This window comes from Sinohyriopsis cumingii, chromosome 6 (assembly GCF_028554795.1).
Source record: "Sinohyriopsis cumingii isolate HCF-2022 chromosome 6, ASM2855479v2, whole genome shotgun sequence".
Taxonomy (NCBI): domain Eukaryota; kingdom Metazoa; phylum Mollusca; class Bivalvia; order Unionida; family Unionidae; genus Sinohyriopsis; species Sinohyriopsis cumingii.
The window spans coordinates 47,469,381-47,494,785 of NC_142966.1; the positions used below are offsets into that span (position 1 = coordinate 47,469,381).

Genomic DNA, 25,405 nt, shown 5'->3' on the forward strand with positions numbered 1-25,405 from the left:
GACAGTAGATCAGCAACATTTTGTATAGATGTTAAAACCATTTAGGATGCTTTCTGTCAAATTTGATTGAATTCTGTTGATTCATGAGTAGTTACTGAGAAAAATTTGTTTAAAAATTCTTCTATCTTTAGTAATGGTAGTCACATCTGACGCTTGATCAGCATCTTTTGTATAAAACTTACGAACTGATAAGCGTGGAATCCTTCAGTAAAATTTGGTCAATATGTGTTGTTTTTTAAAGAAATTATGTTAAGGTTTTTCCATTTTTAGTAATGGCAGATCTGTATCATTTATATTAAGTTCAAACCAGGATACTATGATACATTTGGCTGAAATTGCTCAAATGGTTTTTGAGAAGAAACTGAGAAGAGCAAATGTGGCCAGACACCAAAGACAGACAATGTGGTCAGATCAAAGACAGACAATGCACAATAGATGTAAGACTGTGCCATAAGCTCACTTTAGCTCATGACCAGGCAAGTACATGTATCTTCATATTTTAGCTGTAATGGTCATTTTCCATAAGAGTTTATGGGTGCTGTCCATCCACTCATTAGCATTGTTATCCTGGAACAGATGGACATATTGACAGGACTTTTTTGACAAAAAGACTTCTTGTGATATCAAGTTTATCTGAAATGAAAATGGTGCAGATCCAGCAACAATATGGCCATCACAGTGGTAATCGTGCAAATTGTATCTCTAATCCTTTGAAAGGAATGATCATATTAACATGGGTTTTCACTGAAAGACTTCACATAATGACCATTTGGTTCTAAATGAAAATAATGCCCCTCAGACATCCAATATAGAAATCTTATTATCATTACTCCTTCTGAACATATGGTCAACTGCTCTGGATTTTTCACAAACAGGCTTCTTTTAATGGCATTTTTTGTCCTAATAAACAGTATATTAAATAAATTCAGAAATTATTATATTGTTCGGAATTTGAAATTTTTCAATTTCCAATAACCAATTTTATTGATAGTATAGGGTAAAATGCTGTATGATTATACATGTATAATATGGTTTCTAAGCTTATGTTTTTATAGGGTAATATACGCTATGCCTATACTTGTATAACATGATACTATCTAACCTTATCTTGGTATAGGGTGAGACACTCTATGCTTATTCTTGTATAAGATTAGACTTTCTAACCTTATTCTGGTATAAAGTAATACATTCTTTGCTTATTCTGGTATAAAATAAGACACCATGATATTATATACTTATATAACATTATACTATCTAACCTTATTCTGGTATAAGGTAAGACACTCTATGCTTATTTTGATATAGATTAACTCTTTACCTTCTGCTAACGCATATATGCGACCAAAAAAATAGCCTTGTAACCCCAGAGATGCATATACACCCTGCTAATAATACTCTCTCTGTCCCGGCTGGCTCATACATGCTTTTCCGGCCAAGGGTTGGGAAACCCCAGATACGCATATACACGTTTCATATTAAAGCTTCGTATTGCATGAAATTACAAACATCCGTTCTCTTTTATAATATTTAGCCAATGAAAATAGTCCTTACATAAAATAATTATTGTATTCTATTAGTAGTTTTACAGCATATAAGCGGGAAATTCTATTGAAAATGAGCTCAATGTTGACAGTAAAACAAAATGTCAACATTCACGTATTCCAACGACGATTCTGATGGAAGTTTTGAAGGATTTGAAAGTGATGATGTTGATTTTAACCAGATTCAAGATAAAGGATTGGACATTAGTATAAGTCCTGTTTCGACACCTGACATTTCAGATTTATATAACATTATACTATCTAACCTTATTCTGGTATAAGGTAAAACACTCTATGCTTATTCTGATATAGATTAAGAGATCCTAATATTATGCTTGTATAAGAAAACTACACAAAACTAACTTTTTCATGAAAATTAAGTTAAAATTATATGGCAGATCCTGTTCCCATCCAGATACATGTAGATACAATTCATATCCAAAATTAAAACTTTTGCATTAACACAAACTCTGATTACCCCTATCAGATACCATTTTATCTTGTATGTCATATGTAAAACATATGTATCTGAAAATTTTAAAGTTATAAATGAAAAGTGGTGTCTTTAACCTCTTCCTTCTTGGTGACATCTGTCTGGACACAAATGACTGCACCGCCTCTCCTCGATAGCTCAACCCCCAGTTCTTGCAATCTGTCAATCCTCCTGGCGGCCATAGCTACCTTAGCCCCAGCATCAGCTAAAATTCTTGCTATGGCCCTTCCAATACCACTGGAAGCTCCAGTTACTATAGCAACCTTACCTTCCAATTTCTTTCCTGAAAAAAATTTGATTAAAGAAAATCTGATGTAGTCAGCGGATCAGAAAGTAAATGCATTTAAATGATCAAATCACTACCTTAAGAAAAATATTAATAAGCCTAAAATATCACATCAAAATTAGGCATTTAATCACACATGACAACAGCAATCATGGCTAGGTCACATGTCTTCAAATTTGATTTGCTGTATTAACCATCAAGCTGCTAAAAAGTTTAAGGCTGAGTGTTAGGTTATTTCCTTCATACCTTCTTAAAGCTTAAGGAAACATTGTAAATTCATTTATATTAATGGATGTTTATATTTATAGTTTAGCAAAACAAGAGATATTTGTTGAGCAGTTATATTCACATAATAATAATCTGCTTTTATCTTTGAATGATCCATGTTTATTGAGTTTTTAATTTTATTTTCTGAAGCAACTGTATAATCCATGAAAACCAGGTACCCCATGAAAAATAGTGGATTGACAGCACACAATTGATGCCTTTCATGCAAGATCTTTATCTGAAGACTATCACTTTTTTGTAAGACCAATATAAATACTGGAAATCTGCATGAATAATCACCAGGAAAGTTGAAAGTGGTGTTTATATCAGGTATACACCCTGTATGCCCTGAACTCAGAAGGTTGAACTACCTATATGATAGTATTTACAGAAGTACTGCCCATTTGGATTTTTTAAGCCTATATCAAAAGGTGTCTTTCTGGCTGAATGTAAAGTACACAGTTAGGTCATTATTTCACATAAATAGGTTAACACATTATAATCTTGCAGTTAGCACAGCAAACATGTCATTAAATTAAATCTTAAGGGAAATCAGACTAGTGAAGGACTGCCTTTAGCACCTTGAAAATTTGTTTGCATAAGAATCAATCCCCATTTAAAGTTACAGTCAACATGGTTTGGAAAGCATCATTATCAGTAGATGACTAGTACAGGAACAGGTAACAGGAATTTATAGTTACTCTTACAATTGGATACTTGACTCACCAACATGTTCTGTGCTCATTTGATTGGGAAGTAACTTGGTATGTATAAGGAATCACACAGACACAAAAACAACATAAAGGTAAAGCAAATTGTCTGCATTTGTTACTAGACAATAATCCAGCTAATGTATTATTCAATTAGCAATTCTCAAACAAATAGGCTTCAATGCCAAAATGAAGCCTGAGTCTGTTTTGGCAATTAGAATGCAACTGTTCATCATTATAGTATCAACTCAATTTGTTACAGGGTTCCTTAAGGCCTGACCTGTATAGAGAAGAATGAAAATTTCTTTCATAGACATTGACCTAATTCTGCCCTGGTAAATGAAAATGTCTTTCATAGACACTGGCCTTAAATTCTGCCCTGATAGTGACGATGAAAATATCTGTCAAAAACATTGGCCTAATTCTGCCCTGATAATGAAAATATCCTTCATTTATTTTGGCCTAATTCTGCCCTGGTAATGAAAATATCCTTCATATATGTTGGCCTAATTCTGCCCTGATACACTCAATGTTGCTGATAGCTTATTCAGCTGCTAGATCTAGATGACAGTGTAGGTTTTAGCAATTGAATCAACCAAATAAACTACCTTTCTCCATCCCAAGATCATATACATTAATGTGACATGTGCTAAGCTAAATATAGAACACATGAAATTTGTTCTGTTCCTTATAGCATTGAAAAGAAATTCTCCAATAATTATCTCCCTTTATGTTCACAAATGATAGTACATGTATTTATATAAGGTTGGTACATTAAGATAACAGTTAAAAACGCTGGCTGTTAATAACTTTTTAACTGGCTACAATAAACATACAAATAAAAACATAAAGTAACAACTAAATATACAAACTAGACATAAAACAGCCAGGTGCCTGTACAGAAAAATCTCACCAATTCACATGAACTGCTCATAAGCTGCACATGAGAACCTTGTTAAAAATGTATGCAAATTGGGTAGATTTTGCAGGCTCATGTGTGCAGCTTTTTAGATCTTGTAAGCCAAGGAAAAACTAACCTGATTCTCACATGTGCAGATTTTGCTCACGTGAGAATCTAAATTTTCACATGAGAAAGTAGAACTTAGAAAACATTCTTTTCCATTACATACAACCATGTTTGAAAACAAGGCAGAGTTCTAATTTCTCACGTGAGTTATCACATGAGAAACTTGGACTTTGATTTTGATTAAACACTTATTTCAAATTTATTCAAAGTTGGATTTTCTCATGTAAGTTAACACATGAGCAATTTGGACTTATCTTTATTTTGTGTAAATGTTGAATGTCAAGCATCCCCATTATTGTCAAATAGACATTATTTTTATTTTGCACTTGCTCACTGCTTCGTTGAATTTTTTTAATTTTAAAACATCTGTCAACTTATTTTCTCACACTGAGTTTTAATCTTATTTTGACCCAACAGGCTTCTTGTATTTGAACATATTAAGGTTCATTTCACTGTTCATAAAACGAAACAATTCAGAATTAAGGTCTCGTATAACCAGACTACCCATTAAACTTTAACAGCTGTCAAGTTAATAACTTGCACACTGATCGTGGTTGATGTTTAGTAAAGTAATCTGTAAAAAGGTGAAATGTTTCTCTCCCCAAAATACACAGTTTACGAATATAAAAAGGAAATCAAACTTTTGCCCTAAAATGAATGCTATGTACCATAAACATATGATGCAACTCCTTTATTCACAAACTTCTCAAACCCCACTATAAAATACACAGCCGCATATCTGGAAAAAATGAACAATGATGCACAGTCCTCTTGGCCTAATAAACTCTCAAGTCATTTTCCAGAAAATTTGGAGAATTACATAAACTACATCGTTTTCTTCCATGCCTAACGTTCACACAAAAGTCAATACAATCTTATACTTACTGAATTGTGCAATTCGGCTCAGGGGTCATCCATTTAGTACATACGCAAAACTCAGGCAAAGCTTGACCCCTCCCCCCCCGTACACATGCATACTATTTAACGCCCCCCACCCGCATATGTACGCTTGACGACCCCTCCCCATATTCTATAGAACAGCCTATATTTAATCCATGCAGAAACCATAAAAGATTAATAATATTAATGTGTTTAATAAAACATTGTCCACCGACGTTGAATGTCTGGCATCAAAGAAATAAGCTGCGTAACATTAAACAGTTTGTCTAGTGTCCGCTAAAATTCAAATGCCGACTGAACAGTGAAACATGTTATGTATTAGACAAATTATTATCAAGGCTATACCCCCACCCCGTTTTCTATGCATATTACATTATCAGTAAAAAAAAATAAAATATGCAAGCGTATGCATTTGGGTTACCCCCCTCCCCCTCCATGCGTACGTGCTAAATGGACGGCCCCTTGTTACTGGCAACATTGTGCTCCGTTAGTCTTTTTTTCAGTGACATTATTGTATGGAAATGCAAATCCAGCTTCTCTATTAGCTGTCAGTGGATTCACTAATGCTAACACTAACTTATCATTGCCACTGAACGCGATATGTACTGTACATAAAATTTAATAAAGCCATAAGAAACTAATCCAGTGGTGTTTGGTTGTGTAGCTGTTTCACATTCTTCTGCATGCGTATATTCTTGGCAGTGGAATATCTTGCTTATTTGCAGCCATTTAAATGTTCTGATCATGTCATTTCAAAGTTTATAAGAGAAGTTTCCTATTGAAATAATCACAAAACAAATCACTGACATTTCCGTTAACTTTTCTGTGACCCAGATTATCAGAGTACATGGTGGAAGAATCGGCTTGTTAGAACCAATAGAGTGTCCTATGGGGCATGGCTCGGCACAAGCTACTGTAAAAACATCAAAATTAACTACGTCTATATTAATTAACTTATTAATGATATGAATTTACTTATGAAACATCAGATAATAAAATATCATTTATTTGATATATAAAATATAACATTAAGAAATACCTGAGTACATATGTACAAAGGAGTGTAAAACCACAAGGGCTTGTATCGTTGCTTACAATTTAAATGTAAGTCATACAGTAGTATAAAAAAATAAAAGTATTATTTTTATACTACATGTATGAATGACATTTATATTGTAATCAATGATACAAGCCCCTATGCATACAACAAAATGTTTACTAACAATTTACCCTTTATGGCGCCTCAAATGAACTCAACAGATGCTGCATGCTGACCTACACTGTACATGTAGAATAGCACTTTTAAACCAAACAGACTGAAATTTGCATGCGGGCCAGCAAGGACCACGCTGTTTAGGAAGAAAGTTATTTAATATTCTCCTGCAACATGTTTGCTCTTAAAATTTCTGACAGCAAGAGTGTGGACATTATTAACAAATAGAAACCAATACCAACATCTAGTGATGTCCACGTCGGTACTGATGTTAATGTCCAGTACGAAACAGAAGACGTCAACGTGCTGTTAGGGAAGATTCAAGGATGTTGAAAGACTGGTTCTTTGCCAAGAAAGAGGTAAGTTACTTTTACTCATTTCTTTTTACAATTTTTGCATATGGAATGATCAAAGTGGATAGCCTGAATCATCAACATTATAAGTACAGTATAAGCATAAATTCGGTCATTTAAAATTGAGCCAAGGGTTTGTTTCAGATTTTACTTAAAGATAATAATTCAACCTCCTGTTTCTAAAAATGATATCTACACCACACCATCATCGAATATTTATGCCTTCCACAATTCAACTGTGCAACCATGTCTGACTCCCACCCCCACCCCCAATAATTATGCGGGCACCTCAGTGAAGAGCACTTGCGTTACCGATTGAAACAATTTGGACAAACATAAATGTTCTTTATATTATTTTATTGCTGATTGGGTGGAGCAAGATCAGCATACACGATTGAGAACCAAATGCAGTAGCTTAATTCATGATTTTATTCCTAAAAGATATTTGCCCTGTCTGCCAAGTCTTTTGATTGGTAAATTTAAAATAGAGATTTAATTGGATAAGGATTACAGCTTTTCTTAATGCTTATATACACTAGGACTCTTTTGCCAACCAAATCTTTTTCTCATTTCAGTGCATTCTTTCTGTTCTGCATGGATAAAAAAAAAATAGATCAATTATACTAATTTTGATCTTTTTACAGATTAAACTTCACGAAGGTCACAAAATTTAATCAACACAACAAAGTTAGCAATCATTTGAAAGAAGTGCAAAACATTGACAGCAACAGGAAGAAGTCAGACAAAACCCCATTGCCATGCTAGAGGAAATTCCAACTCCAGTAAAGGGTATGTATAAGACGCTTCAATTTTTTGATGTAATGCACATGATACATATGCATTTCAGACTTTAAAATTTGACCCCCAATACATTTTTTAAAAAAATATAAATATTGGAAACCCCATTTTGAATTTCTTTATATATTGCAAATGTACATATTTTGGAAAATGGATCCTAAAAGTTTTGGAGAAATCTCCCTGAGGACTGTTCCAGAAGTAGAGATGTCAATTTTTTGGAAATTTCTAATGTGTACCCATCATTCCTAACGATTGGTTACCAGAGTATATGATCAAAAGGAAATTATATTAAATGTGAAGCTGAACTGCTTTGTTGTAGGTTCACATGTTCCAACCCCAAAAAGAGCTGTAAACATAATTATTACTAATATAAGTGGCAAAAATCATAATCTGAGCACAACAAGAGTATAAATTACATGCCATTATTACAGAAAACTGTATGAAAAATGTATATGCAGTTACAATTTTTGTCACAAATCAGCTGAATTCATGTGGATTAGTAGTAAGGATGAGAATAGACACAAAAAAAATTGATAAATTACTTGTGCATAGCAGTCACTTCGACTAGTGTACATGTCTACAGTAACTTTCGCGAATCGTCGTAAAGTCCATAAATGATGACTGTTGTATTATACTCAAACTGCCATGGTTCATCCCATAACGATGGTCCAGTGCAACATGTTTTTAAGTTTAACAAAATCCCTTTTCTCTAACATTTTTCAGTCACATAATATCCATCAGTCGCATTGATACATCCCATTTTTTTGTTGTTGTTGTTGTTTTTTCTTTGTTTTTAAAAAAAATGATATCTGGTGCCATTTATTTTCAATTTAAGCTGGACTGCTATGTGTGTAGTATCATAATAGAATGAATCTAGGGCATATGGTTTCACATTCAAGATCCTGTCTGTTTTCTTGGAACTGTTTGATGTAAAATTCATGCAGAAGTTAGCAATACGCTAAGTTTTATTTGATTTTTTTAAAACTGTTATTAAGTAGCAAACTTTTTTTTGACCTTTATATTTAAATATTTCAGTCTGTATAGTTGTCCATTTCGTTCATTTTTTGTTCTAACATGGTATAACCATAAGACGTGCATGTTACAGTAGCCAAGTTAAACCAGACATTCTTATTGTGCTTAATTTTATTTGACCCAGATAATGTCACCAGGATCTGAAAACGAGAGTGTTTTAAGTCATGAGAAAATTGGCACACGAACCATGGACAGGAATGAAGTTAGGATGGTCAAGCTTGAAATATTAACATTGATTCTTAAATAGGTCACTCGAGAAAGGATTGTATTATTATACAGAACACGTATGACAAGTAAATTGTAAGCAACCATACGAGCCCCTGTGATGAATAAATGCATACATGACACAAGCCTCGAACTGTAATCATTAGTCTGTCTCGATCTGAGCTTGGAACACTTTTTTTTAACAGGTACCCAATTGTTCATTTTATCACCCAGGTTATTATCAATGGGAGAATACCTGGGTACACATTGACATCTTTATCCGAAGTTAGTCAAATTTTGGAATATGCAATGTGACTTGCAGGTATCTCATCAATAGTGCAGTTAATATGTTTGCATCTGAACTATGATAGCTTTGTTGGTAGAGCAATTCGACTCATAGTCCAAAGGATGAATTTTCAGACTGGGTCGGCTGCGTAAGTGTGTCTTTGGGAAAACAGTTGGGTCCTATTTTCACAGTGTGAGATAGACACTGTGTTAAAGTGCCATCTAATCCAAAAAAAAATTATGTATTTTGCCTTTACCTTGTCAAACGAATCTTCAAAAATCCACCTTACAGAATGTCTCAAATGCTGTGATCAGAAGAAAAAAACTTCTACCAACTTTTTCATTTCCATTTCAGGTTTCATTTTTCAACAGTTCAAAACTGAGCCTGCTAACTTAAAATCAGTGGTCAACAGGAAGTGCATTGATTCAAAGAGAACAATCTCCAAGTGAAAATATTGTTGCAGACTGGCAAATGATGAAATTCAGAAGCAGGAATGTCAATTACACATTTTGTTTGCTTTGAATTTTCTGGAACAGTGAAGAATGGTCTTCATGTGAAATAAATTTCCAGCAGTATGTTTCATTATGACCTTAAAGTTTGTAGAATAAATGTGATGTATTAATATAACAGGTACATACATACATACATACATACATACACAAGCATATATTCTTATGAATTACAAGCTTCCCTTTGGTACCATGCAAGCTTCAATTAAACTTCCTAAATATTTTTAGAGATGAGTTAGGATGTCGGATTACCATATATACAAGTAGTATTGAAAATAAAATCAACATGTAATTAAGGCAATAAATGTAGGTACCATATATACTCACTTAAAGCTGAATCCAATTAAACCCAGACTGCACAGACCATTATATGCCATCACATAATGTGTCAACAGATCTGAGTCTTCATAATTCAGTTTGTTAGGAGTAGAGAATGTATATGTTGAGGAGAACACTTTGCATTCTTGAGCTTTTTGTACAAACTAAGGAAGAAGAGTAATAGGTCTAAATTTGTTTTCTTTGCAACACATTTTTTTTTTTAATTCTTCAGTACTGTTTGAGTTAAGTGAACATCAGTAAGCAGAGTTTTCCCATTGAAATAGGTGTTACATATTCAAGGGTAAGTACCATACAAATTAATAATTAAAGGATAGGAAAGGTTATCAAATGCTATTCTAAAGTGGAAACATTTATCTTGTTTAAATCTTAAAATGTTGTTTTGTCCCTCTATCAATTATTTGTTAGTCAGATTTCAAATGCAAACTGTTACTATCATACAAATCTTGTACAGTATTAGCAGTCTGACCAAAGTCACATATTTTCAGCATCATGATTAATATACATATGGACAGATAATCCAAGCCTGCCTATTTGTTTTCATAATTGAAATGATATTGCTAATTTTTTCAAAATCCTGTATCTAATGATAAAGGTATGTCCAAAATATGTTTGATAAAAGAAAATATTGCATGCCAAGGAATGATGCCACACAATGCAGTAACATCAGAAGTCTGATATAATTGCACAACACAGCTGTGCTCTTCACCATGCATTAACGTCAGAAGTCCAACTTTAACAGCACAACACACCAAGTAGGAAATTACCAGCTAGGTATGATGTCACAATTGATGCCATTCTACCATGAAACTCCTCAACATTTTCAAACATTGTCTCCATATTTAATCATATGAAAATGATGTCATGAGTGTCATCAGTGGAGTAAACTCTTAACATAGCCTCTTAGTGACTCAGTTTGAAATGAGAGAGTCAGCAGAAAATTACCATATACCAGTAACAAATAATACTAGGTCTTTGCATAACTTACTTTGACCAATGAAAATGCAAGAATCTGGTCTGATGTGGAGTATTATTAGTTGCACATTTTTTTATGACCTGATATGGAGTCAGTAGCAAACGTACAAGGCAAAGTGCTTACACCTATCCCAGATAAGTTTTCTACTGACTTCGTATCATTTCATATTAGGTCCCTAGCAAACCATGTTTCAGATTTAACCAACCCAAGACTTTCATGATCTCTTGTATGTTGTTTTTCATATCATTTTAATGTGAAACCAAGGCATATAAATGCTAAGTAACTAAATGATCAAATGATATATTTCATGATGTCATGTCACTTGGGTCTGGTATTGTTCCTACTGTCCGATGAATTAAACTAGTCAGAGGTGGGGTAATACAAACAAAGAAAAATAATCTGTCTTATTATTATAATTATTATTACATTATTATTATTGTTATTATTTATGTTGTGATGTAACAACAAAAGGATCATATGATAAAATCTCAGACAAGGGAAATCCAATTAATGCGATCAGATAATGGTTTTTCAAAGACAGAATGTGAAGATAAATTTAACATAAGATGCATCAAGGGCTGACTTTTTCCATAGATTTCTCTCAGACAGTGCTGTTCCTCCATTGTGTAAACAAAAGGATGTTGTCTGACATACAGGGTCTTCACAATGACATTATGGAATTTAATGACTGATTGATTGATTGATTGTAGTTTTACAGTACACCAGCACTATTCGGTTTTTTAGCACCATACAAAAGGTTATTTGTAGGATCATTTAAAAGTGATAAAAAGTTTTTGTGGAATTTAATAACATGTGATGCTATAAATATCTCAACAGAACCACAGCCAAAACGTACTGACTAAATTGTTATCATTTACCTGCCCCAACCTGGCTAATTTGCTTGGGTATGACATTGTGCCTGGCAAGATTTGTGAAGTAGTTATTTATCATGATCCTGTCTGTATAGGGGTACTCCATTTGAAGTGACCTCAGCGTCTGTTTCAGCTGGTCTGTTTGATAGGTGCTCAAGCTGGTGAAGAATGAAGGGCCCCTGCAAACAAACAATAATAACCTGCATCCAACTACAATTTACAAGTTACATAATAGGTAAAAGCCTTTCATTTCAGTAAAAATCTGGTTTAGGATTTTGTATTTTAAATTAGAAATGGTATTATTTTTAAGAAACGTGTCAAGGCAAATACAGAAAATTACAGACAACTATCTATACAACCCACTCTTTCTAAAGTAAAAGAAAACATGTAGCAAAATCTATAAATTCTTTTTTAAATCAAATACATGATTTTTCAAAACGAACAGTCAGGATTCAATATTCAGATTTTTGTCAAACAGCTCCTAGTAAAATTACAGATGTATGATAAGTATGAGCAAAACGAACAAAAAAAACTTAATTGAAATTGTTTTATTTAAATTTTAAAAAGGCATTTAATCTTTTTAATCATTCCATTTTACTATCAAAATTAAAATACTCTTGACAACACTATCCAGTGGTTAACTTCATATTAACAGAAAGAGCACAGAAAGTGTCGATAGAAAGTATGACATCACAGCCAGAAAGTATCGTGTTCTCAAAGTATCAGCCTTTCAACCAATATTACTTGTTGCCTTCCTAAATGATCCACTCTTTGTTATGAGTTAGTAAATGTTGACCTTTATATGGTGATGATGATACACTTCTTTCATCTTGATTGTCCATCAATTAAATTTACCAGTATTGCAATGACTTACACAAAATTAAAGATTTGTGTCATCAAAATGATATGCAAATAAAAAATAAAACAAAATATTGGCTGGAAACAGCATCACAACAATAGGCACAGCTAAAGATTTGATGCCAAGGCCATGAAATTGAGAATGTAGCTGTCATAACCATTCAGGTGTTCATTTTGACTGATATCTACAATTGAATGATTAAGCTGACAAAATATATAAAGCTGTAAATTAACCAAATTACATTATTTTCTAAGTTAAAAAAATATCTTCTTGTGTAATCAAGGAATCTCTCCTATAAGGCTTATATATTGCCACTTTTTGGCAGACTTTCAACACCACAAAAATGACATGCATGATTTATGCTTGGAAAACCATTTGATGCACCAAGCAAGCCTCTCTTCCATCAATTGAAATGGCTTGATTTATCAAGAAGGATTGATCACTAAAAAAAGCATTTTAATGTAGACATCTCTTTAAGGAATTGTCCCACAATATCTTTAGGACATATTTGTAAGAGACTCATGTAAATATGGATTATGATGTGTTTATGATGGGAATTTTAAACCTCCCAAGCCAAAATTGGAAACCTTTGAAAAGTCTCTACAATATTATGCTGATATCATAAAGAACAATATTCCTCAAAACATCTAAAAGAGTGATGATCTGAAGTTAGTTTAAAAAAATTGTTTTTCTTACAATTGTATGACAATATCTGATTATTGTCTTAGTATACAGGGACTTTACATTATGTTGTAAATATTGAATACAAGCTTTCCACATTTTAAGCAAAAGGCCTCAAAGGAGAGCAGTATTGTACTGAGTTACCTTCTGTGAAAATTAAACGAGCAATTTTTCTCATAAATTCATTACAATTTTTTATGTTGAAATTTTGTCAGATATGGCATGTGAATACATTTATGAGTTATTAACAAAGAAATTGTGACTGATGCTTACCCAACATAATTTTCCACTAGCTTGTGCAGCTGTTGTCCTTCATACACCTCACAAACCCTGCAAAGGCAATGAATGATCATTTTTTGAATAATGAACAAGCCTGTTAAAATTATTTGAGAACATCACATGTCAATTTCTCATGTTCTGATTGGCTAACTATTTTCAGACAGTAAACATTTCCCCATCACTTTGTGGACTGTGAAAAGTCATTACAACTGCCAAGTGGACATTATTGCAATGTGTGAATGTTATAACTCTTGCATAAGTGACACTGGCCTTTGGTAATTGTCTATTAAGGTTAGGTGATATCTGTTATTGCTTTCTCCCTCAGGACCTTCTCTACTATAATGTTGTATGATGGAGTATAATGCCTTAGTTTGCCTTTGGTTCAGGCACTAGACCCAACCCGACAGTATATTATAGGATAACAATTGCCAAGGGAGAAGGCCATAATTTAATATTATCTGCTTTGATACAAGTTATTATACTTAATGCCTTAAATTATTGATATTGTTCCATGCAATTTCTGATTTCCAATACCTTTATAGCTTACACTATTTTTGGCCTTCATTAGCCACTGATATCCTAATTAGATGGTGCCAATGAGAAAGCCAGTCCACATCATTAAGATGGGGCTATATCCCAATTAGATGGTGTCATGGAGAAAGCCAGTCCACATCAATCAGATGGGGTTATATTCCACTTAGATGGTACCATAGTGAAAGTCAGTCTATATAATTCAGATTAGCTCTGATAAAGTTTTGTATGCTTCCAATCAAGTGAAATTCCAGGACTATTCCAGGATTTTCCAGGACCTAAAAAATAAATTCCAGGACCCCAAATATAAACAATAAAAGTAACGGTCATATACAGAAAGACAAGCGATACAAACCCAAAAACCTGAACCATCAGAGATCAAAACACAACAATGCAAGATTGTTGATGACCCAATCATGCTAATATTTCAGGAACCATACAACAACAAAAAAGTGAAATAAAATAATTTTAGTATGAGCAAAAATGATTTTCAAGGATTTTACAAACCAAAATGTCAATTTTCAGGGACTTCAAGGTCTTGAATTAATTAAAAGGCCAAAGTCCAGTACTTCCAAAGTTATCAGAGAAAGTGTATGAACCTATCAAATCCTAACCCAATGTCATTTTAAAATTCTAAACACTGCTTTTTTAATTTTTATAATTTTGCCATTCATTGGAAGTACATTTTTGGTTGTCAATATTGTTGTGTACACTTGTCTGTCACTCCATTAATGACATTTTGACAAATCCAATTTTTTTCCTTCTTTTATAAACCTGTTCTTCTTTTGAATTTCACATTACTGCAGAACAATATTTTCAAATATTTCCAATCAATATCAGGACAATGTTAATCAATTTTTATAAACATCAGTCACCAGAATTTTCTTATTATCATAAGAATATTTTTTTCCTTGTTGTGAAAAAGTCACATATAGGAAAACTTTTCAAAATGCATTAACTGTAGTTTTCATATCAGTCATATTATGCTGTACTCTCAGAGATTCACACCTTTAAGTTATTTTGAAATTACATTTAATATTACTTAACGAATGACGACAATAATTTAATTTAAAGGTCGAATATGGAGAAAATTCTCAAAATGCAATTTTTTTTTCTTTTTGTGGAAAATTATGTGTAATGAAAATTCCATTTCTTACAAACTTTACTCCAACCAAATTGCCAAAATTTTACAGTAAAAATGATTGAAGAGTTAGATGGTCCAAATTTACCTCCCTTGACTAAACTTGAGGGCTGTTGTGTGTCAGGTCACCTATTTATGTAGAAGTGTATTGATTTATTGTTGTTTCAATTAAAATGATGGATTTGGTGAAGCACATGGTCATAAATTTGTGAATAAAAAACAAACCCAAAAAGCTACTGTTTTCATTTTTATTTCTAGATGAAGATAAATACAGAAAATATTAATTAACGAAATTTACTGTGTCAATCTGGGAAATATTATAAGCAACTTTCAGAGTAGGTCCTACTTTTCATTCTAATTTTTCCAGACTTATTACAACTGATAAAATTATTACAAATCTTTCTGGGATATAGACATACAATTTTGCCAATTATTGTGGACCAATGAAAAAGTAAGAGCAAGAGAGAGAGAGAAAGAAAGAGGGGGGAGGGAGTGAGAAGACATTTAAAAATAAGTCATCCCCTTTCATAGGATACCAGAAATTTGAACTGAAAAAACATATTGTAAGAAACCACTGCTTTACAGATTTATGATGGAGAAATAAGAGCAGAAAATAAAAATTGAACATGACATGGGTTATTTTTAAAGAGGATGTGGTCCCACATTTACCATTCAAAGAATAATATTATATTTTCAAAGAGTTATTGTCCATACTTTTGACTAAACTAGTGATCTGATGAATTCATTTTCTCAGTGTGATTTATATAACAGTCAATACACCAGGCTCTTCTTTCTGTTTTTTTTTAATGCATGTATTTATGTAATTCTTTCCAATAGTTTCTTTCATTAAATATACTGATGACCATACTGACTGTAATTATAGTAGTATTAGCAGTTTATTATTATTATTATTATTATTATTATTATTATATTATTATTATTATTATTATTATTATTATTATTATTGTTGTTGTTGTTGTTGTAAATAATATGTGTGTGTGTGTGTGATTTTGACTTTTAATGTAACTTTAAAAAAAATTCAGTCATATCATTACAATATCTGCAGTGAGGCAGCTTATTGTGATGTCTAGCACTGGGACATCATGCTGCAGACATGTAGCATGATGTCCCACCCAGTCACACCATTCTGACCAGCCCTAACAATAACCTCTTGATGGTGAATGCCTAGAGATGCAGCTGTTAGTACCATTTTTATAAGTCTTTGGTATGACTCCTCCGGGGTTCAACCCATGATCTTCTGCATCTGCGGTGGATGCTATAACCACTAGGCCAACATAGCAATTTTTGTAAATAATATAAAGGTTCTACAAATACTAAATCTTTGAATCATGGCATATCACTACAATAAACTATCGAAAGTACCTTCAGATTAATTTAGGAAAGTACAAAAGTAAGAGAAAATATTACCACCCAATGAATGAGTTTAAAACATTTAATTTGAATTCAGATTAGTAAATTTAATCATCAATTAACAACAACTGTTACAACAACAAAACAACATCAATCTTCATCAACACCACCACCACCACCATCATCATCATTTTCATCATCATCACCACAATCATTATCATCATCATCAGATGAAGGATATAATTGTCATAGTTATCATAAAATGAATCTTATATATAAAATATAAAAAGTTCATACTTCTTGAGGAGTACCACAAAAGAATAGAAAACTTTTTATTTATTTACTATATGTAAGAAGTGAAAATACAGCTACTTGGTAGAAATGGATGGTTTCTGATATGTTTGCTGTTTTTACTATGAATAGCTTTGGCAGGATTCAACAGTGCAGCACCTTTCTATGGAAGTGATAGGTGTTTATACTACAACTCTATAAACATCAGTTTGGAAACATACTTCATATAAAATAAATATCATTTTGCAGGTTTTTGGTATGGTAGCTATAAAAGACACAACATTGCTTGGGTAGTCAAGCCACCTAATTTTGATACATGTATAACACATCCTAAGAAATAATCTACCAAATCTGAGCAAACCTGACTCAGGCATTCTAGAGAAGAAGTCAAAACAGATTTTCTTTATGGTTGCTATGGAAGCAAAACTTAATTGCTAGGAGAGCCACCCTAGACATAATTTTGATAAAGCATATCCCAAGAAACAATCCTGCCAAATTTGATCAAAATTGGCTCAGTCTTTATGAAAAAGAAGTAGAAAGCAGTTTTCTACATTGTTTCTAAGGAAGCCATTCCATTGTTAGGAGATTTGCTGGCCCAGCTACCGATCAGGTTCAAGGGAAGTAACTTTAGTACCATGGTTTGACATAAATTACTACCAGCTACCATCATCATCATCAATACATCCTATACTTTTCATTTACCTGCTTGTCCACTCATCATATGAAGCGATTTGTACAGGATATCCATTAGCATTCATCCATTCGAAAACCAGCCTGAAACAAAAGTAAGAAAATAAAATATTTCTAAAATAAACACATACATGAATAAAAACAACCACAAAATGGTACGAAATTGAATTCAGCTTTTGATTGATGATGAACTTTTGAGGATCACAGAATCAACTGCTAGGCGCCAGTTCTCTTTTAATGCTTTGCAAGTTCCAATTATCTTCCAGTTTGTTGAAAGCACTTAAGCTGCAGAGTTGTTTTTTAATGATGTAATTTTCCTAGAATACATAATGTTCTTATAGATGTAGCATTTTTCAAAAGAACAAGCATTTATAAGAAAAGAACAGAAAAAAGTGTATCAATTACCATATAAAATATTTTTGAGTGTCTGCAATTAATGATACAAGTAGAGATAAATGCAAACCTTGCTTTAAGTGGTTTATCATTGACGACATGGAAAGTTTTCCCCAATGAAAGAGTCGGATTTTTGATCATCTGTATGATAAAGTCTGCTGCAAAGTCAACAGGTGTCATCTCCATCTCCCAGTCTACATCAGGAGCCATTTTTAACTCAGCACACACCTTCAGCATTAGCAGTGTAAAATCAGCAGGGTTCCAGTAAGCATTTTTAGAATCACCAGCCATGTTACCTAAATGATAATTTCATAACTCAGAGATCAGTAGGGTATAAAACCATACTCTGAATATGTGCGCTGAAAATAATGAACAATTACAAATGCAAAGCCCATATAACTCTGTGAAAGAATAAAGAATACAACTCTTGAAATGTGTTTTTATGTCATGCTTACTATAGCAGTTTAAGACTGACCTTGACATGTAATATTTTGCCCTCTAGAATGTTTCACCTTTAAAAATTTTACAAAATGTATTCATGATACATTACTGTAAATAGGTGAATTCTTCCACAATGCGAACCCTACGTCTTGTATGAAAACCTTGCTTCAATCACATATGACTTTTGCAAACTTTAATACAAAGCATTTATAATAACAATTCACCATTACCATGGTTACTATTAACTGTAGTGATACCAGGTTTATCTGCTCTGTGTTAGTAAGATGTAAAAATGAAAGCTTAAGTTGACTTTGTTATGCAAAGAGATGAATACATAACAAATGTGATATTTGATAAGAATATAAATCAATGCCATATATAATCGCTTATAAGTCAGGTTCAACTGCAGACTACACAGACCCAGATCTGCCATCAGATAAAACTCTCGCAGATCTGATTCTCTGCAGTTTGTTACAAGTAATCAATGAAACAAACAAGGTAGACCCTGATCTACTAATACATTATGTAATGGCAGATCAGGATCTATGTTGCTTGCAGTTACATTTGACTTACAAGCAAGTATATATGGCATGCAAGAAATAGAATCTACATGAAAACTGTCTGCACCAAGGACATAAAAAACAAATCAATGATGTCTTGGCACACAAGTTGGAAAATTCATTCCTTCTACATTTACATTTCATACAGGGGAGCCACATGTGAGCAGCTAGTACCTAGTCTGTAAATGGTGATGGGAAGTCCCCGTTTTCCAGCCTGTCGGACCAGCTGTTCTGCCACCCACTTGGATTGGGAGTAACCATCCATAAGTTTTGTGTGATAATCTAAGCATTCATCCTCCTCACTGCAGCCCTTCATACCATGAGGGAATACAGCATCTGTGCTGAAATAAAGTGGTAAGGCACTTGAAATTCTGATACTAATCCATGGGTCTCTCTTTGCTAAGTATGGAGAAAAAGATCTATTTATATTGCACAATATATATCTCATTTTGGAAGCACATTACTAACAGTATGTTCAAGTTGATGTAACATTGCAAAGATCTATTCATATTGTACAATATATATCTCATTTTGGAAGCACATTATCAATTGTATGTTCAAAGTGACATAACATTACAAGATCATGACAGGAGCGTAAGACTAGCAGTTGGACAATATTGCAGTAGCAATAGGTCAACAAAAATGCAACTGTGTAAACAAGCTGAATATTGTTTAATTTTTGTGTTAGAATCAAAATAATGACTTGATAACATGCACATATTTCATAAGATAAAATACCTATTTGAAATTATGCAATTTTTTTAATGTAATTCCCGCCTGTTGTTATGCTTGGGTAAGTTTTAAATTTTTTAAACAGACTTGACTTTAAGTTAAAATAGCTACCACATCTCAAGACATTACTTTATAATTTTCTTACTTAAAAAATAACAAGAAATGTTTTCAAATGACAGGAATATACAACCATCCTATTTTGGCATTGGATAAATTTTCTGACCTAAAATAAATCAAGCAAACACAAGGATGGAAAAACTGTAACACTAATGCCCATTTCACATTAATAGCAGGGCATAAGAAAGCATGGGGCAATTGTTCATTATACCATTTCCAATGAAAGCCACCTGGCACATCCAATCAGTTTCATTTTCACTCCTGCTTCTTTATTTACATTATATTGTCTATAATCAGTCACTTCCCTCTAACAGCCAGACTGGTTTCATGCCATTACAACAGAAATATCGCTTGTGATGAAAAATCTTGGACAATTCTCACAGTCTCACCTAGTTCCATTTCTCACAGAGTAGTACATTTCTTATGCTGAGATTATTTCCTGGTGATATTTGGAACTAGAATACCATACCTTGTATGTGCTTTCATTAAGAAATAATGAAATAAGAGTCCCTTGAATTGACTGATGTCCAACTGGCCAATGAAATCTTCCGAAATATATGATAAGTGCATTTCTTCTGTTCTTTTATTCATTTTAATTGTAGAGCTTTGACACTCTCTGATGTTCTTGAGAAATTCCAGAATACCAAAATTTGGTAACAACCAAACATTCTTTTTTATTTCAGAACTAACATATTCACAAGATACCTGTAAGTGCATAACTTAATTCTTTGTCATGGCTTTTGACCTTGAACCTGATATCATAGACAAATAATCACCAAATTATCCAAGAAAGTGTCAAAATATATCCACATGGAAATTCCATTAAATCTATCATTTATATTTTGTAGGAAAAAATTAAAGTAATGAAGTGGTATCACTCAAGGAAATTTTCAGATATACGGTACCCACAAACTGGGTTTAATTTTTTAAAAACAACACTGTCATGCTTGGTTTGTTATCATATCCACATTACCATCATTCATGCAACAGGGGCAGAGATATGATTTTTAAGATGGCCACTTTGGTGTCATGTTTAAGGTCAGATAAAGACTGTATCAGCTACATAAAATCAGTGTTTTATTGAAAACCCTGTATTGATATGCCCTTTTCACATTAGTAGCAGATTATAGAAAAGCATGAGACAATTGTTCATTATGCCATTTCCAATGAAAGCCACCTGGCATATCCAATCAGTTGCATTTTCCCTCTTGCTTTTTGACTACATTATCTTGTGTATAATCAGTCACTTTGCTTCCATTTAGAAGCATTAGGTTCTCATGATAGCCATTAGGGCAGCCATTTTGGATTATCATCATTTTAATATGAAAGTAACTGTATATTAAAAAGGATTTGTTTAATAAAACAGTGATTTGGAATGGCTGTTTGTTCAACAGAAGTGGCTGTTAAGACCATTCTAATGTTTGGAACTCACTATCATTGTAAGGTAAGTCCAGCAAGTAACATCAAGATTTTTAAGATGGCTACCATGGTATCATATTTGGAGGCCTGAACAGCACCAGGACCAAATCCATGTCATAAAAAGCTTTTTTCTAAAAGTACGAGTTCACTATGAAAATCTATTCAGAAGTACCAATTTCAAGATTCTCACAAGGCCATTATGTTGTAGGTCTGATGCTTGAAAACAAGGCAACACTACTAGTCTAACATCAAGATTCTCAAATTAAGCCATCATATTGTAGGTCTGATCCTTGAAAACAAGGCAACACTACCAGTTTAACATCAAGATTCTCACAAGGCCATCTTGTTCTAGGTCTGATGCTAGAAAACAAGGCAACACTACCAGTTTAACATCAAGATTCTCACAAGGCCATCATGTTCTAGGTCTGATGCTTGAAAACAAGGCAACACTACCAGTTTAACATCAAGATTCTCACATTAGGCCATCATGTTGTAGGTCTGATGCTTGAAAACAAGGCAACACTACCAGTTTAACATCAAGATTCTCACAAGGCCATCATGTTCTAGGTCTGATGCTAGAAAACAAGGCAACACTACCAGTTTAACATCAAGATTATCACAAGGCCATCATGTTGTAGGTCTGATGCTAGAAAACAAGGCAACACTACCAGTTTAACATCAAGATTCTCACAAGGCCATCATGTTGTAGGTCTGATGCTAGAAAACAAGGCAACACTACCAGTTTAACATCAAGATTCTCACAAGGCCATCATGTTCTAGGTCTGATGCTAGAAAACAAGGCAACACTACCAGTTTAACATCAAGATTCTCACAAGGCCATCATGTTGTAGGTCTGATGCTTGAAAACAAGGCAACACTACCAGTTTAACATCAAGATTCTCACAAGGCCATCATGTTCTAGGTCTGATGCTAGAAAACAAGGCAACACTACCAGTTTAACATCAAGATTCTCACAAGGCCATCATGTTGTAGGTCTGATGCTAGAAAACAAGGCAACACTACCAGTTTAACATCAAGATTCTCACAAGGCCATCATGTTCTAGGTCTGATGCTAGAAAACAAGGCAACACTACCAGTTTAACATCAAGATTCTCACAAGGCCATCATGTTGTAGGTCTGATGCTAGAAAACAAGGGAACACTACCAGTTTAACATCAAGATTCTCACAAGGCCATCATGTTCTAGGTCTGATGCTAGAAAACAAGGCAACACTACCAGTTTAACATCAAGATTCTCACAAGGCCATCATGTTCTAGGTCTGATGCTTGAAAACAAGGCAACACTACCAGTTTAACATCAAGATTCTCACAAGGCCATCATGTTCTAGGTCTGATGCTAGAAAACAAGGCAACACTACCAGTTTAACATCAAGATTCTCACAAGGCCATCATGTTCTAGGTCTGATGCTAGAAAACAAGGTAACACTACCAGTTTAACATCAAGATTCTCACAAGGCCATCATGTTGTAGGTCTGATGCTTGAAAACAAGGCAACACTACCAGTTTAACATCAATATTCTCACATTAGGCCATTATGTTGTAGGTCTGATGCTTGAAAACAAGGCAACACTACCAGTTTAACATCAAGATTCTCACAAGGCCATCATGTTCTAGGTCTGATGCTAGAAAACAAGGCAACACTACCAGTTTAACATCAAGATTATCACAAGGCCATCATGTTGTAGGTCTGATGCTAGAAAACAAGGCAACACTACCAGTTTAACATCAAGATTCTCACAAGGCCATCATGTTGTAGGTTGGATGCTAGAAAACAAGGCAACACTACCAGTTTAACATCAAGATTCTCACAAGGCCATCATGTTCTAGGTCTGATGCTAGAAAACAAGGCAACACTACCAGTTTAACATCAAGATTATCACAAGGCCATCATGTTCTAGGTCTGATGCTAGAAAACAAGGCAACACTACCAGTTTAACATCAAGATTCTCACAAGGCCATCATGTTCTAGATCTGATGCTAGAAAACAAGGCAACACTACCAGTTTAACATCAAGATTCTCACAAGGCCATCATGTTCTAGGTCTGATGATAGAAAACAAGGCAACACTACCAGTTTAACTTCAAGATTATCACAAGGCCATCATGTTCTAGGTCTGATGCTAGAAAACAAGGCAACACTACCAGTTTAACATCAAGATTCTCACAAGGCCATCATGTTCTAGATCTGATGCTAGAAAACAAGGCAACACTACCAGTTTAACATCAAGATTCTCACAAGGCCATCATGTTCTAGGTCTGATGCTAGAAAACAAGGCAACACTACCAGTTTAACATCAAGATTCTCACAAGGCCATCATGTTCTAGGTCTGATGCTAGAAAACAAGGCAACACTACCAGTTTAACATCAAGATTATCACAAGGCCATCATGTTCTAGGTCTGATGCTAGAAAACAAGGCAACACTACCAGTTTAACATCAAGATTCTCACAAGGCCATCATGTTGTAGGTTAGATGCTAGAAAACAAGGCAACACTACCAGTTTAACATCAAGATTCTCACAAGGCCATCATGTTCTAGGTCTGATGCTAGAAAACAAGGCAACACTACCAGTTTAACATCAAGATTATCACAAGGCCATCATGTTCTAGGTCTGATGCTAGAAAACAAGGCAACACTACCAGTTTAACATCAAGATTCTCACAAGGCCATCATGTTCTAGATCTGATGCTAGAAAACAAGGCAACACTACCAGTTTAACATCAAGATTCTCACAAGGCCATCATGTTCTAGGTCTGATGCTAGAAAACAAGGCAACACTACCAGTTTAACATCAAGATTCTCAGAAGGCCATCATGTTCTAGGTCTGATGCTAGAAAACAAGGCAACACTACCAGTTTATCATCAAGATTCTCACAAGGCCATCATGTTCTAGGTCTGATGCTAGAAAACAAGGCAACACTACCAGTTTAACATCAAGATTCTCACATTAGGCCATCATGTTGTAGGTCTGATGCTAGAAAACAAGGCAACACTACCAGTTTATCATCAAGATTCTCACAAGGCCATCATGTTCTAGGTCTGATGCTAGAAAACAAGGCAACACTACCAGTTTAACATCAAGATTCTCAGAAGGCCATCATGTTCTAGGTCTGATGCTAGAAAACAAGGCAACACTACCAGTTTATCATCAAGATTCTCACAAGGCCATCATGTTCTAGGTCTGATGCTAGAAAACAAGGCAACACTACCAGTTTAACATCAAGATTCTCACATTAGGCCATCATGTTGTAGGTCTGATGCTAGAAAACAAGGCAACACTACCAGTTTAACATCAAGATTATCACAAGGCCATCATGTTGTAGGTCTGATGCTAGAAAACAAGGTAACACTACCAGTTTAACATCAAGATTATCACAAGGCCATCATGTTGTAGGTCTGATGCTAGAAAACAAGGCAACACTACCAGTTTAACATCAAGATTCTCACATTAAGCCATCATGTTGTAGGAATGATGCTTGAAAACAAGGCAACACTACCAGTTTAACATCAAGATTCTCACAAGGCCATCATGTTGTAGGTCTGATGCTAGAAAACAAGGCAACACTACCAGGTTAACATCAAGATTCTCACATTAGGCCATCATGTTGTAGGTCTGATGCTAGAAAACAAGGCAACACTACCAGTTTAACATCAAGATTATCACAAGGCCATCATGTTGTAGGTCTGATGCTTGAAAACAAGGCAACACTACCAGTTTAACATCAAGATTCTCACAAGGCCATCATGTTCTAGGTCTGATGCTAGAAAACAAGGCAACACTACCAGTTTAACATCAAGATTCTCACATTAAGCCATCATGTTGTAGGTCTGATGCTTGAAAACAAGGCAACACTACCAGTTTAACATCAAGATTCTCACAAGGCCATCATGTTCTAGGTCTGATGCTAGAAAACAAGGCAACACTACCAGTTTAACATCAAGATTCTCACAAGGCCATCATGTTCTAGGTCAGATGCTTGAAAACAAGGCAACACTACCACTTTAACATCAAGATTCTCACAAGGCCATCATGTTCTAGGTCTGATGCTTGAAAACAAGGCAACACTGCTAGTTTAAC

At 34.1% G+C, this 25,405-nt stretch overlaps 1 protein-coding gene across 2 annotated transcripts in view; it reads right to left on the reverse strand.

Moving 5' to 3' along the window:
• The window catches only part of LOC149796872 (uncharacterized), a 184,677-nt gene that overhangs the window by 14,052 nt on the left and 145,220 nt on the right, over window positions 1–25,405 (reverse strand). The window contains exons 17-22 of one of the 2 annotated variants that reach the window (XM_089961520.1): window positions 19,215–19,381; window positions 18,110–18,335; window positions 17,659–17,730; window positions 13,617–13,673; window positions 11,810–11,982; window positions 2,112–2,317 (exon numbers count right to left, since the gene is read on the reverse strand). In XM_089961520.1, the coding sequence (XP_089817646.1) occupies window positions 2,112–2,317; window positions 11,810–11,982; window positions 13,617–13,673; window positions 17,659–17,730; window positions 18,110–18,335; window positions 19,215–19,381 (901 nt within the window). Of the gene's footprint in view, window positions 1–2,111; window positions 2,318–3,905; window positions 3,978–11,809; window positions 11,983–13,616; window positions 13,674–17,658; window positions 17,731–18,109; window positions 18,336–19,214; window positions 19,382–25,405 lie in introns of those variants that run through there. The other variant, XM_089961519.1, reaches the window with a different exon arrangement.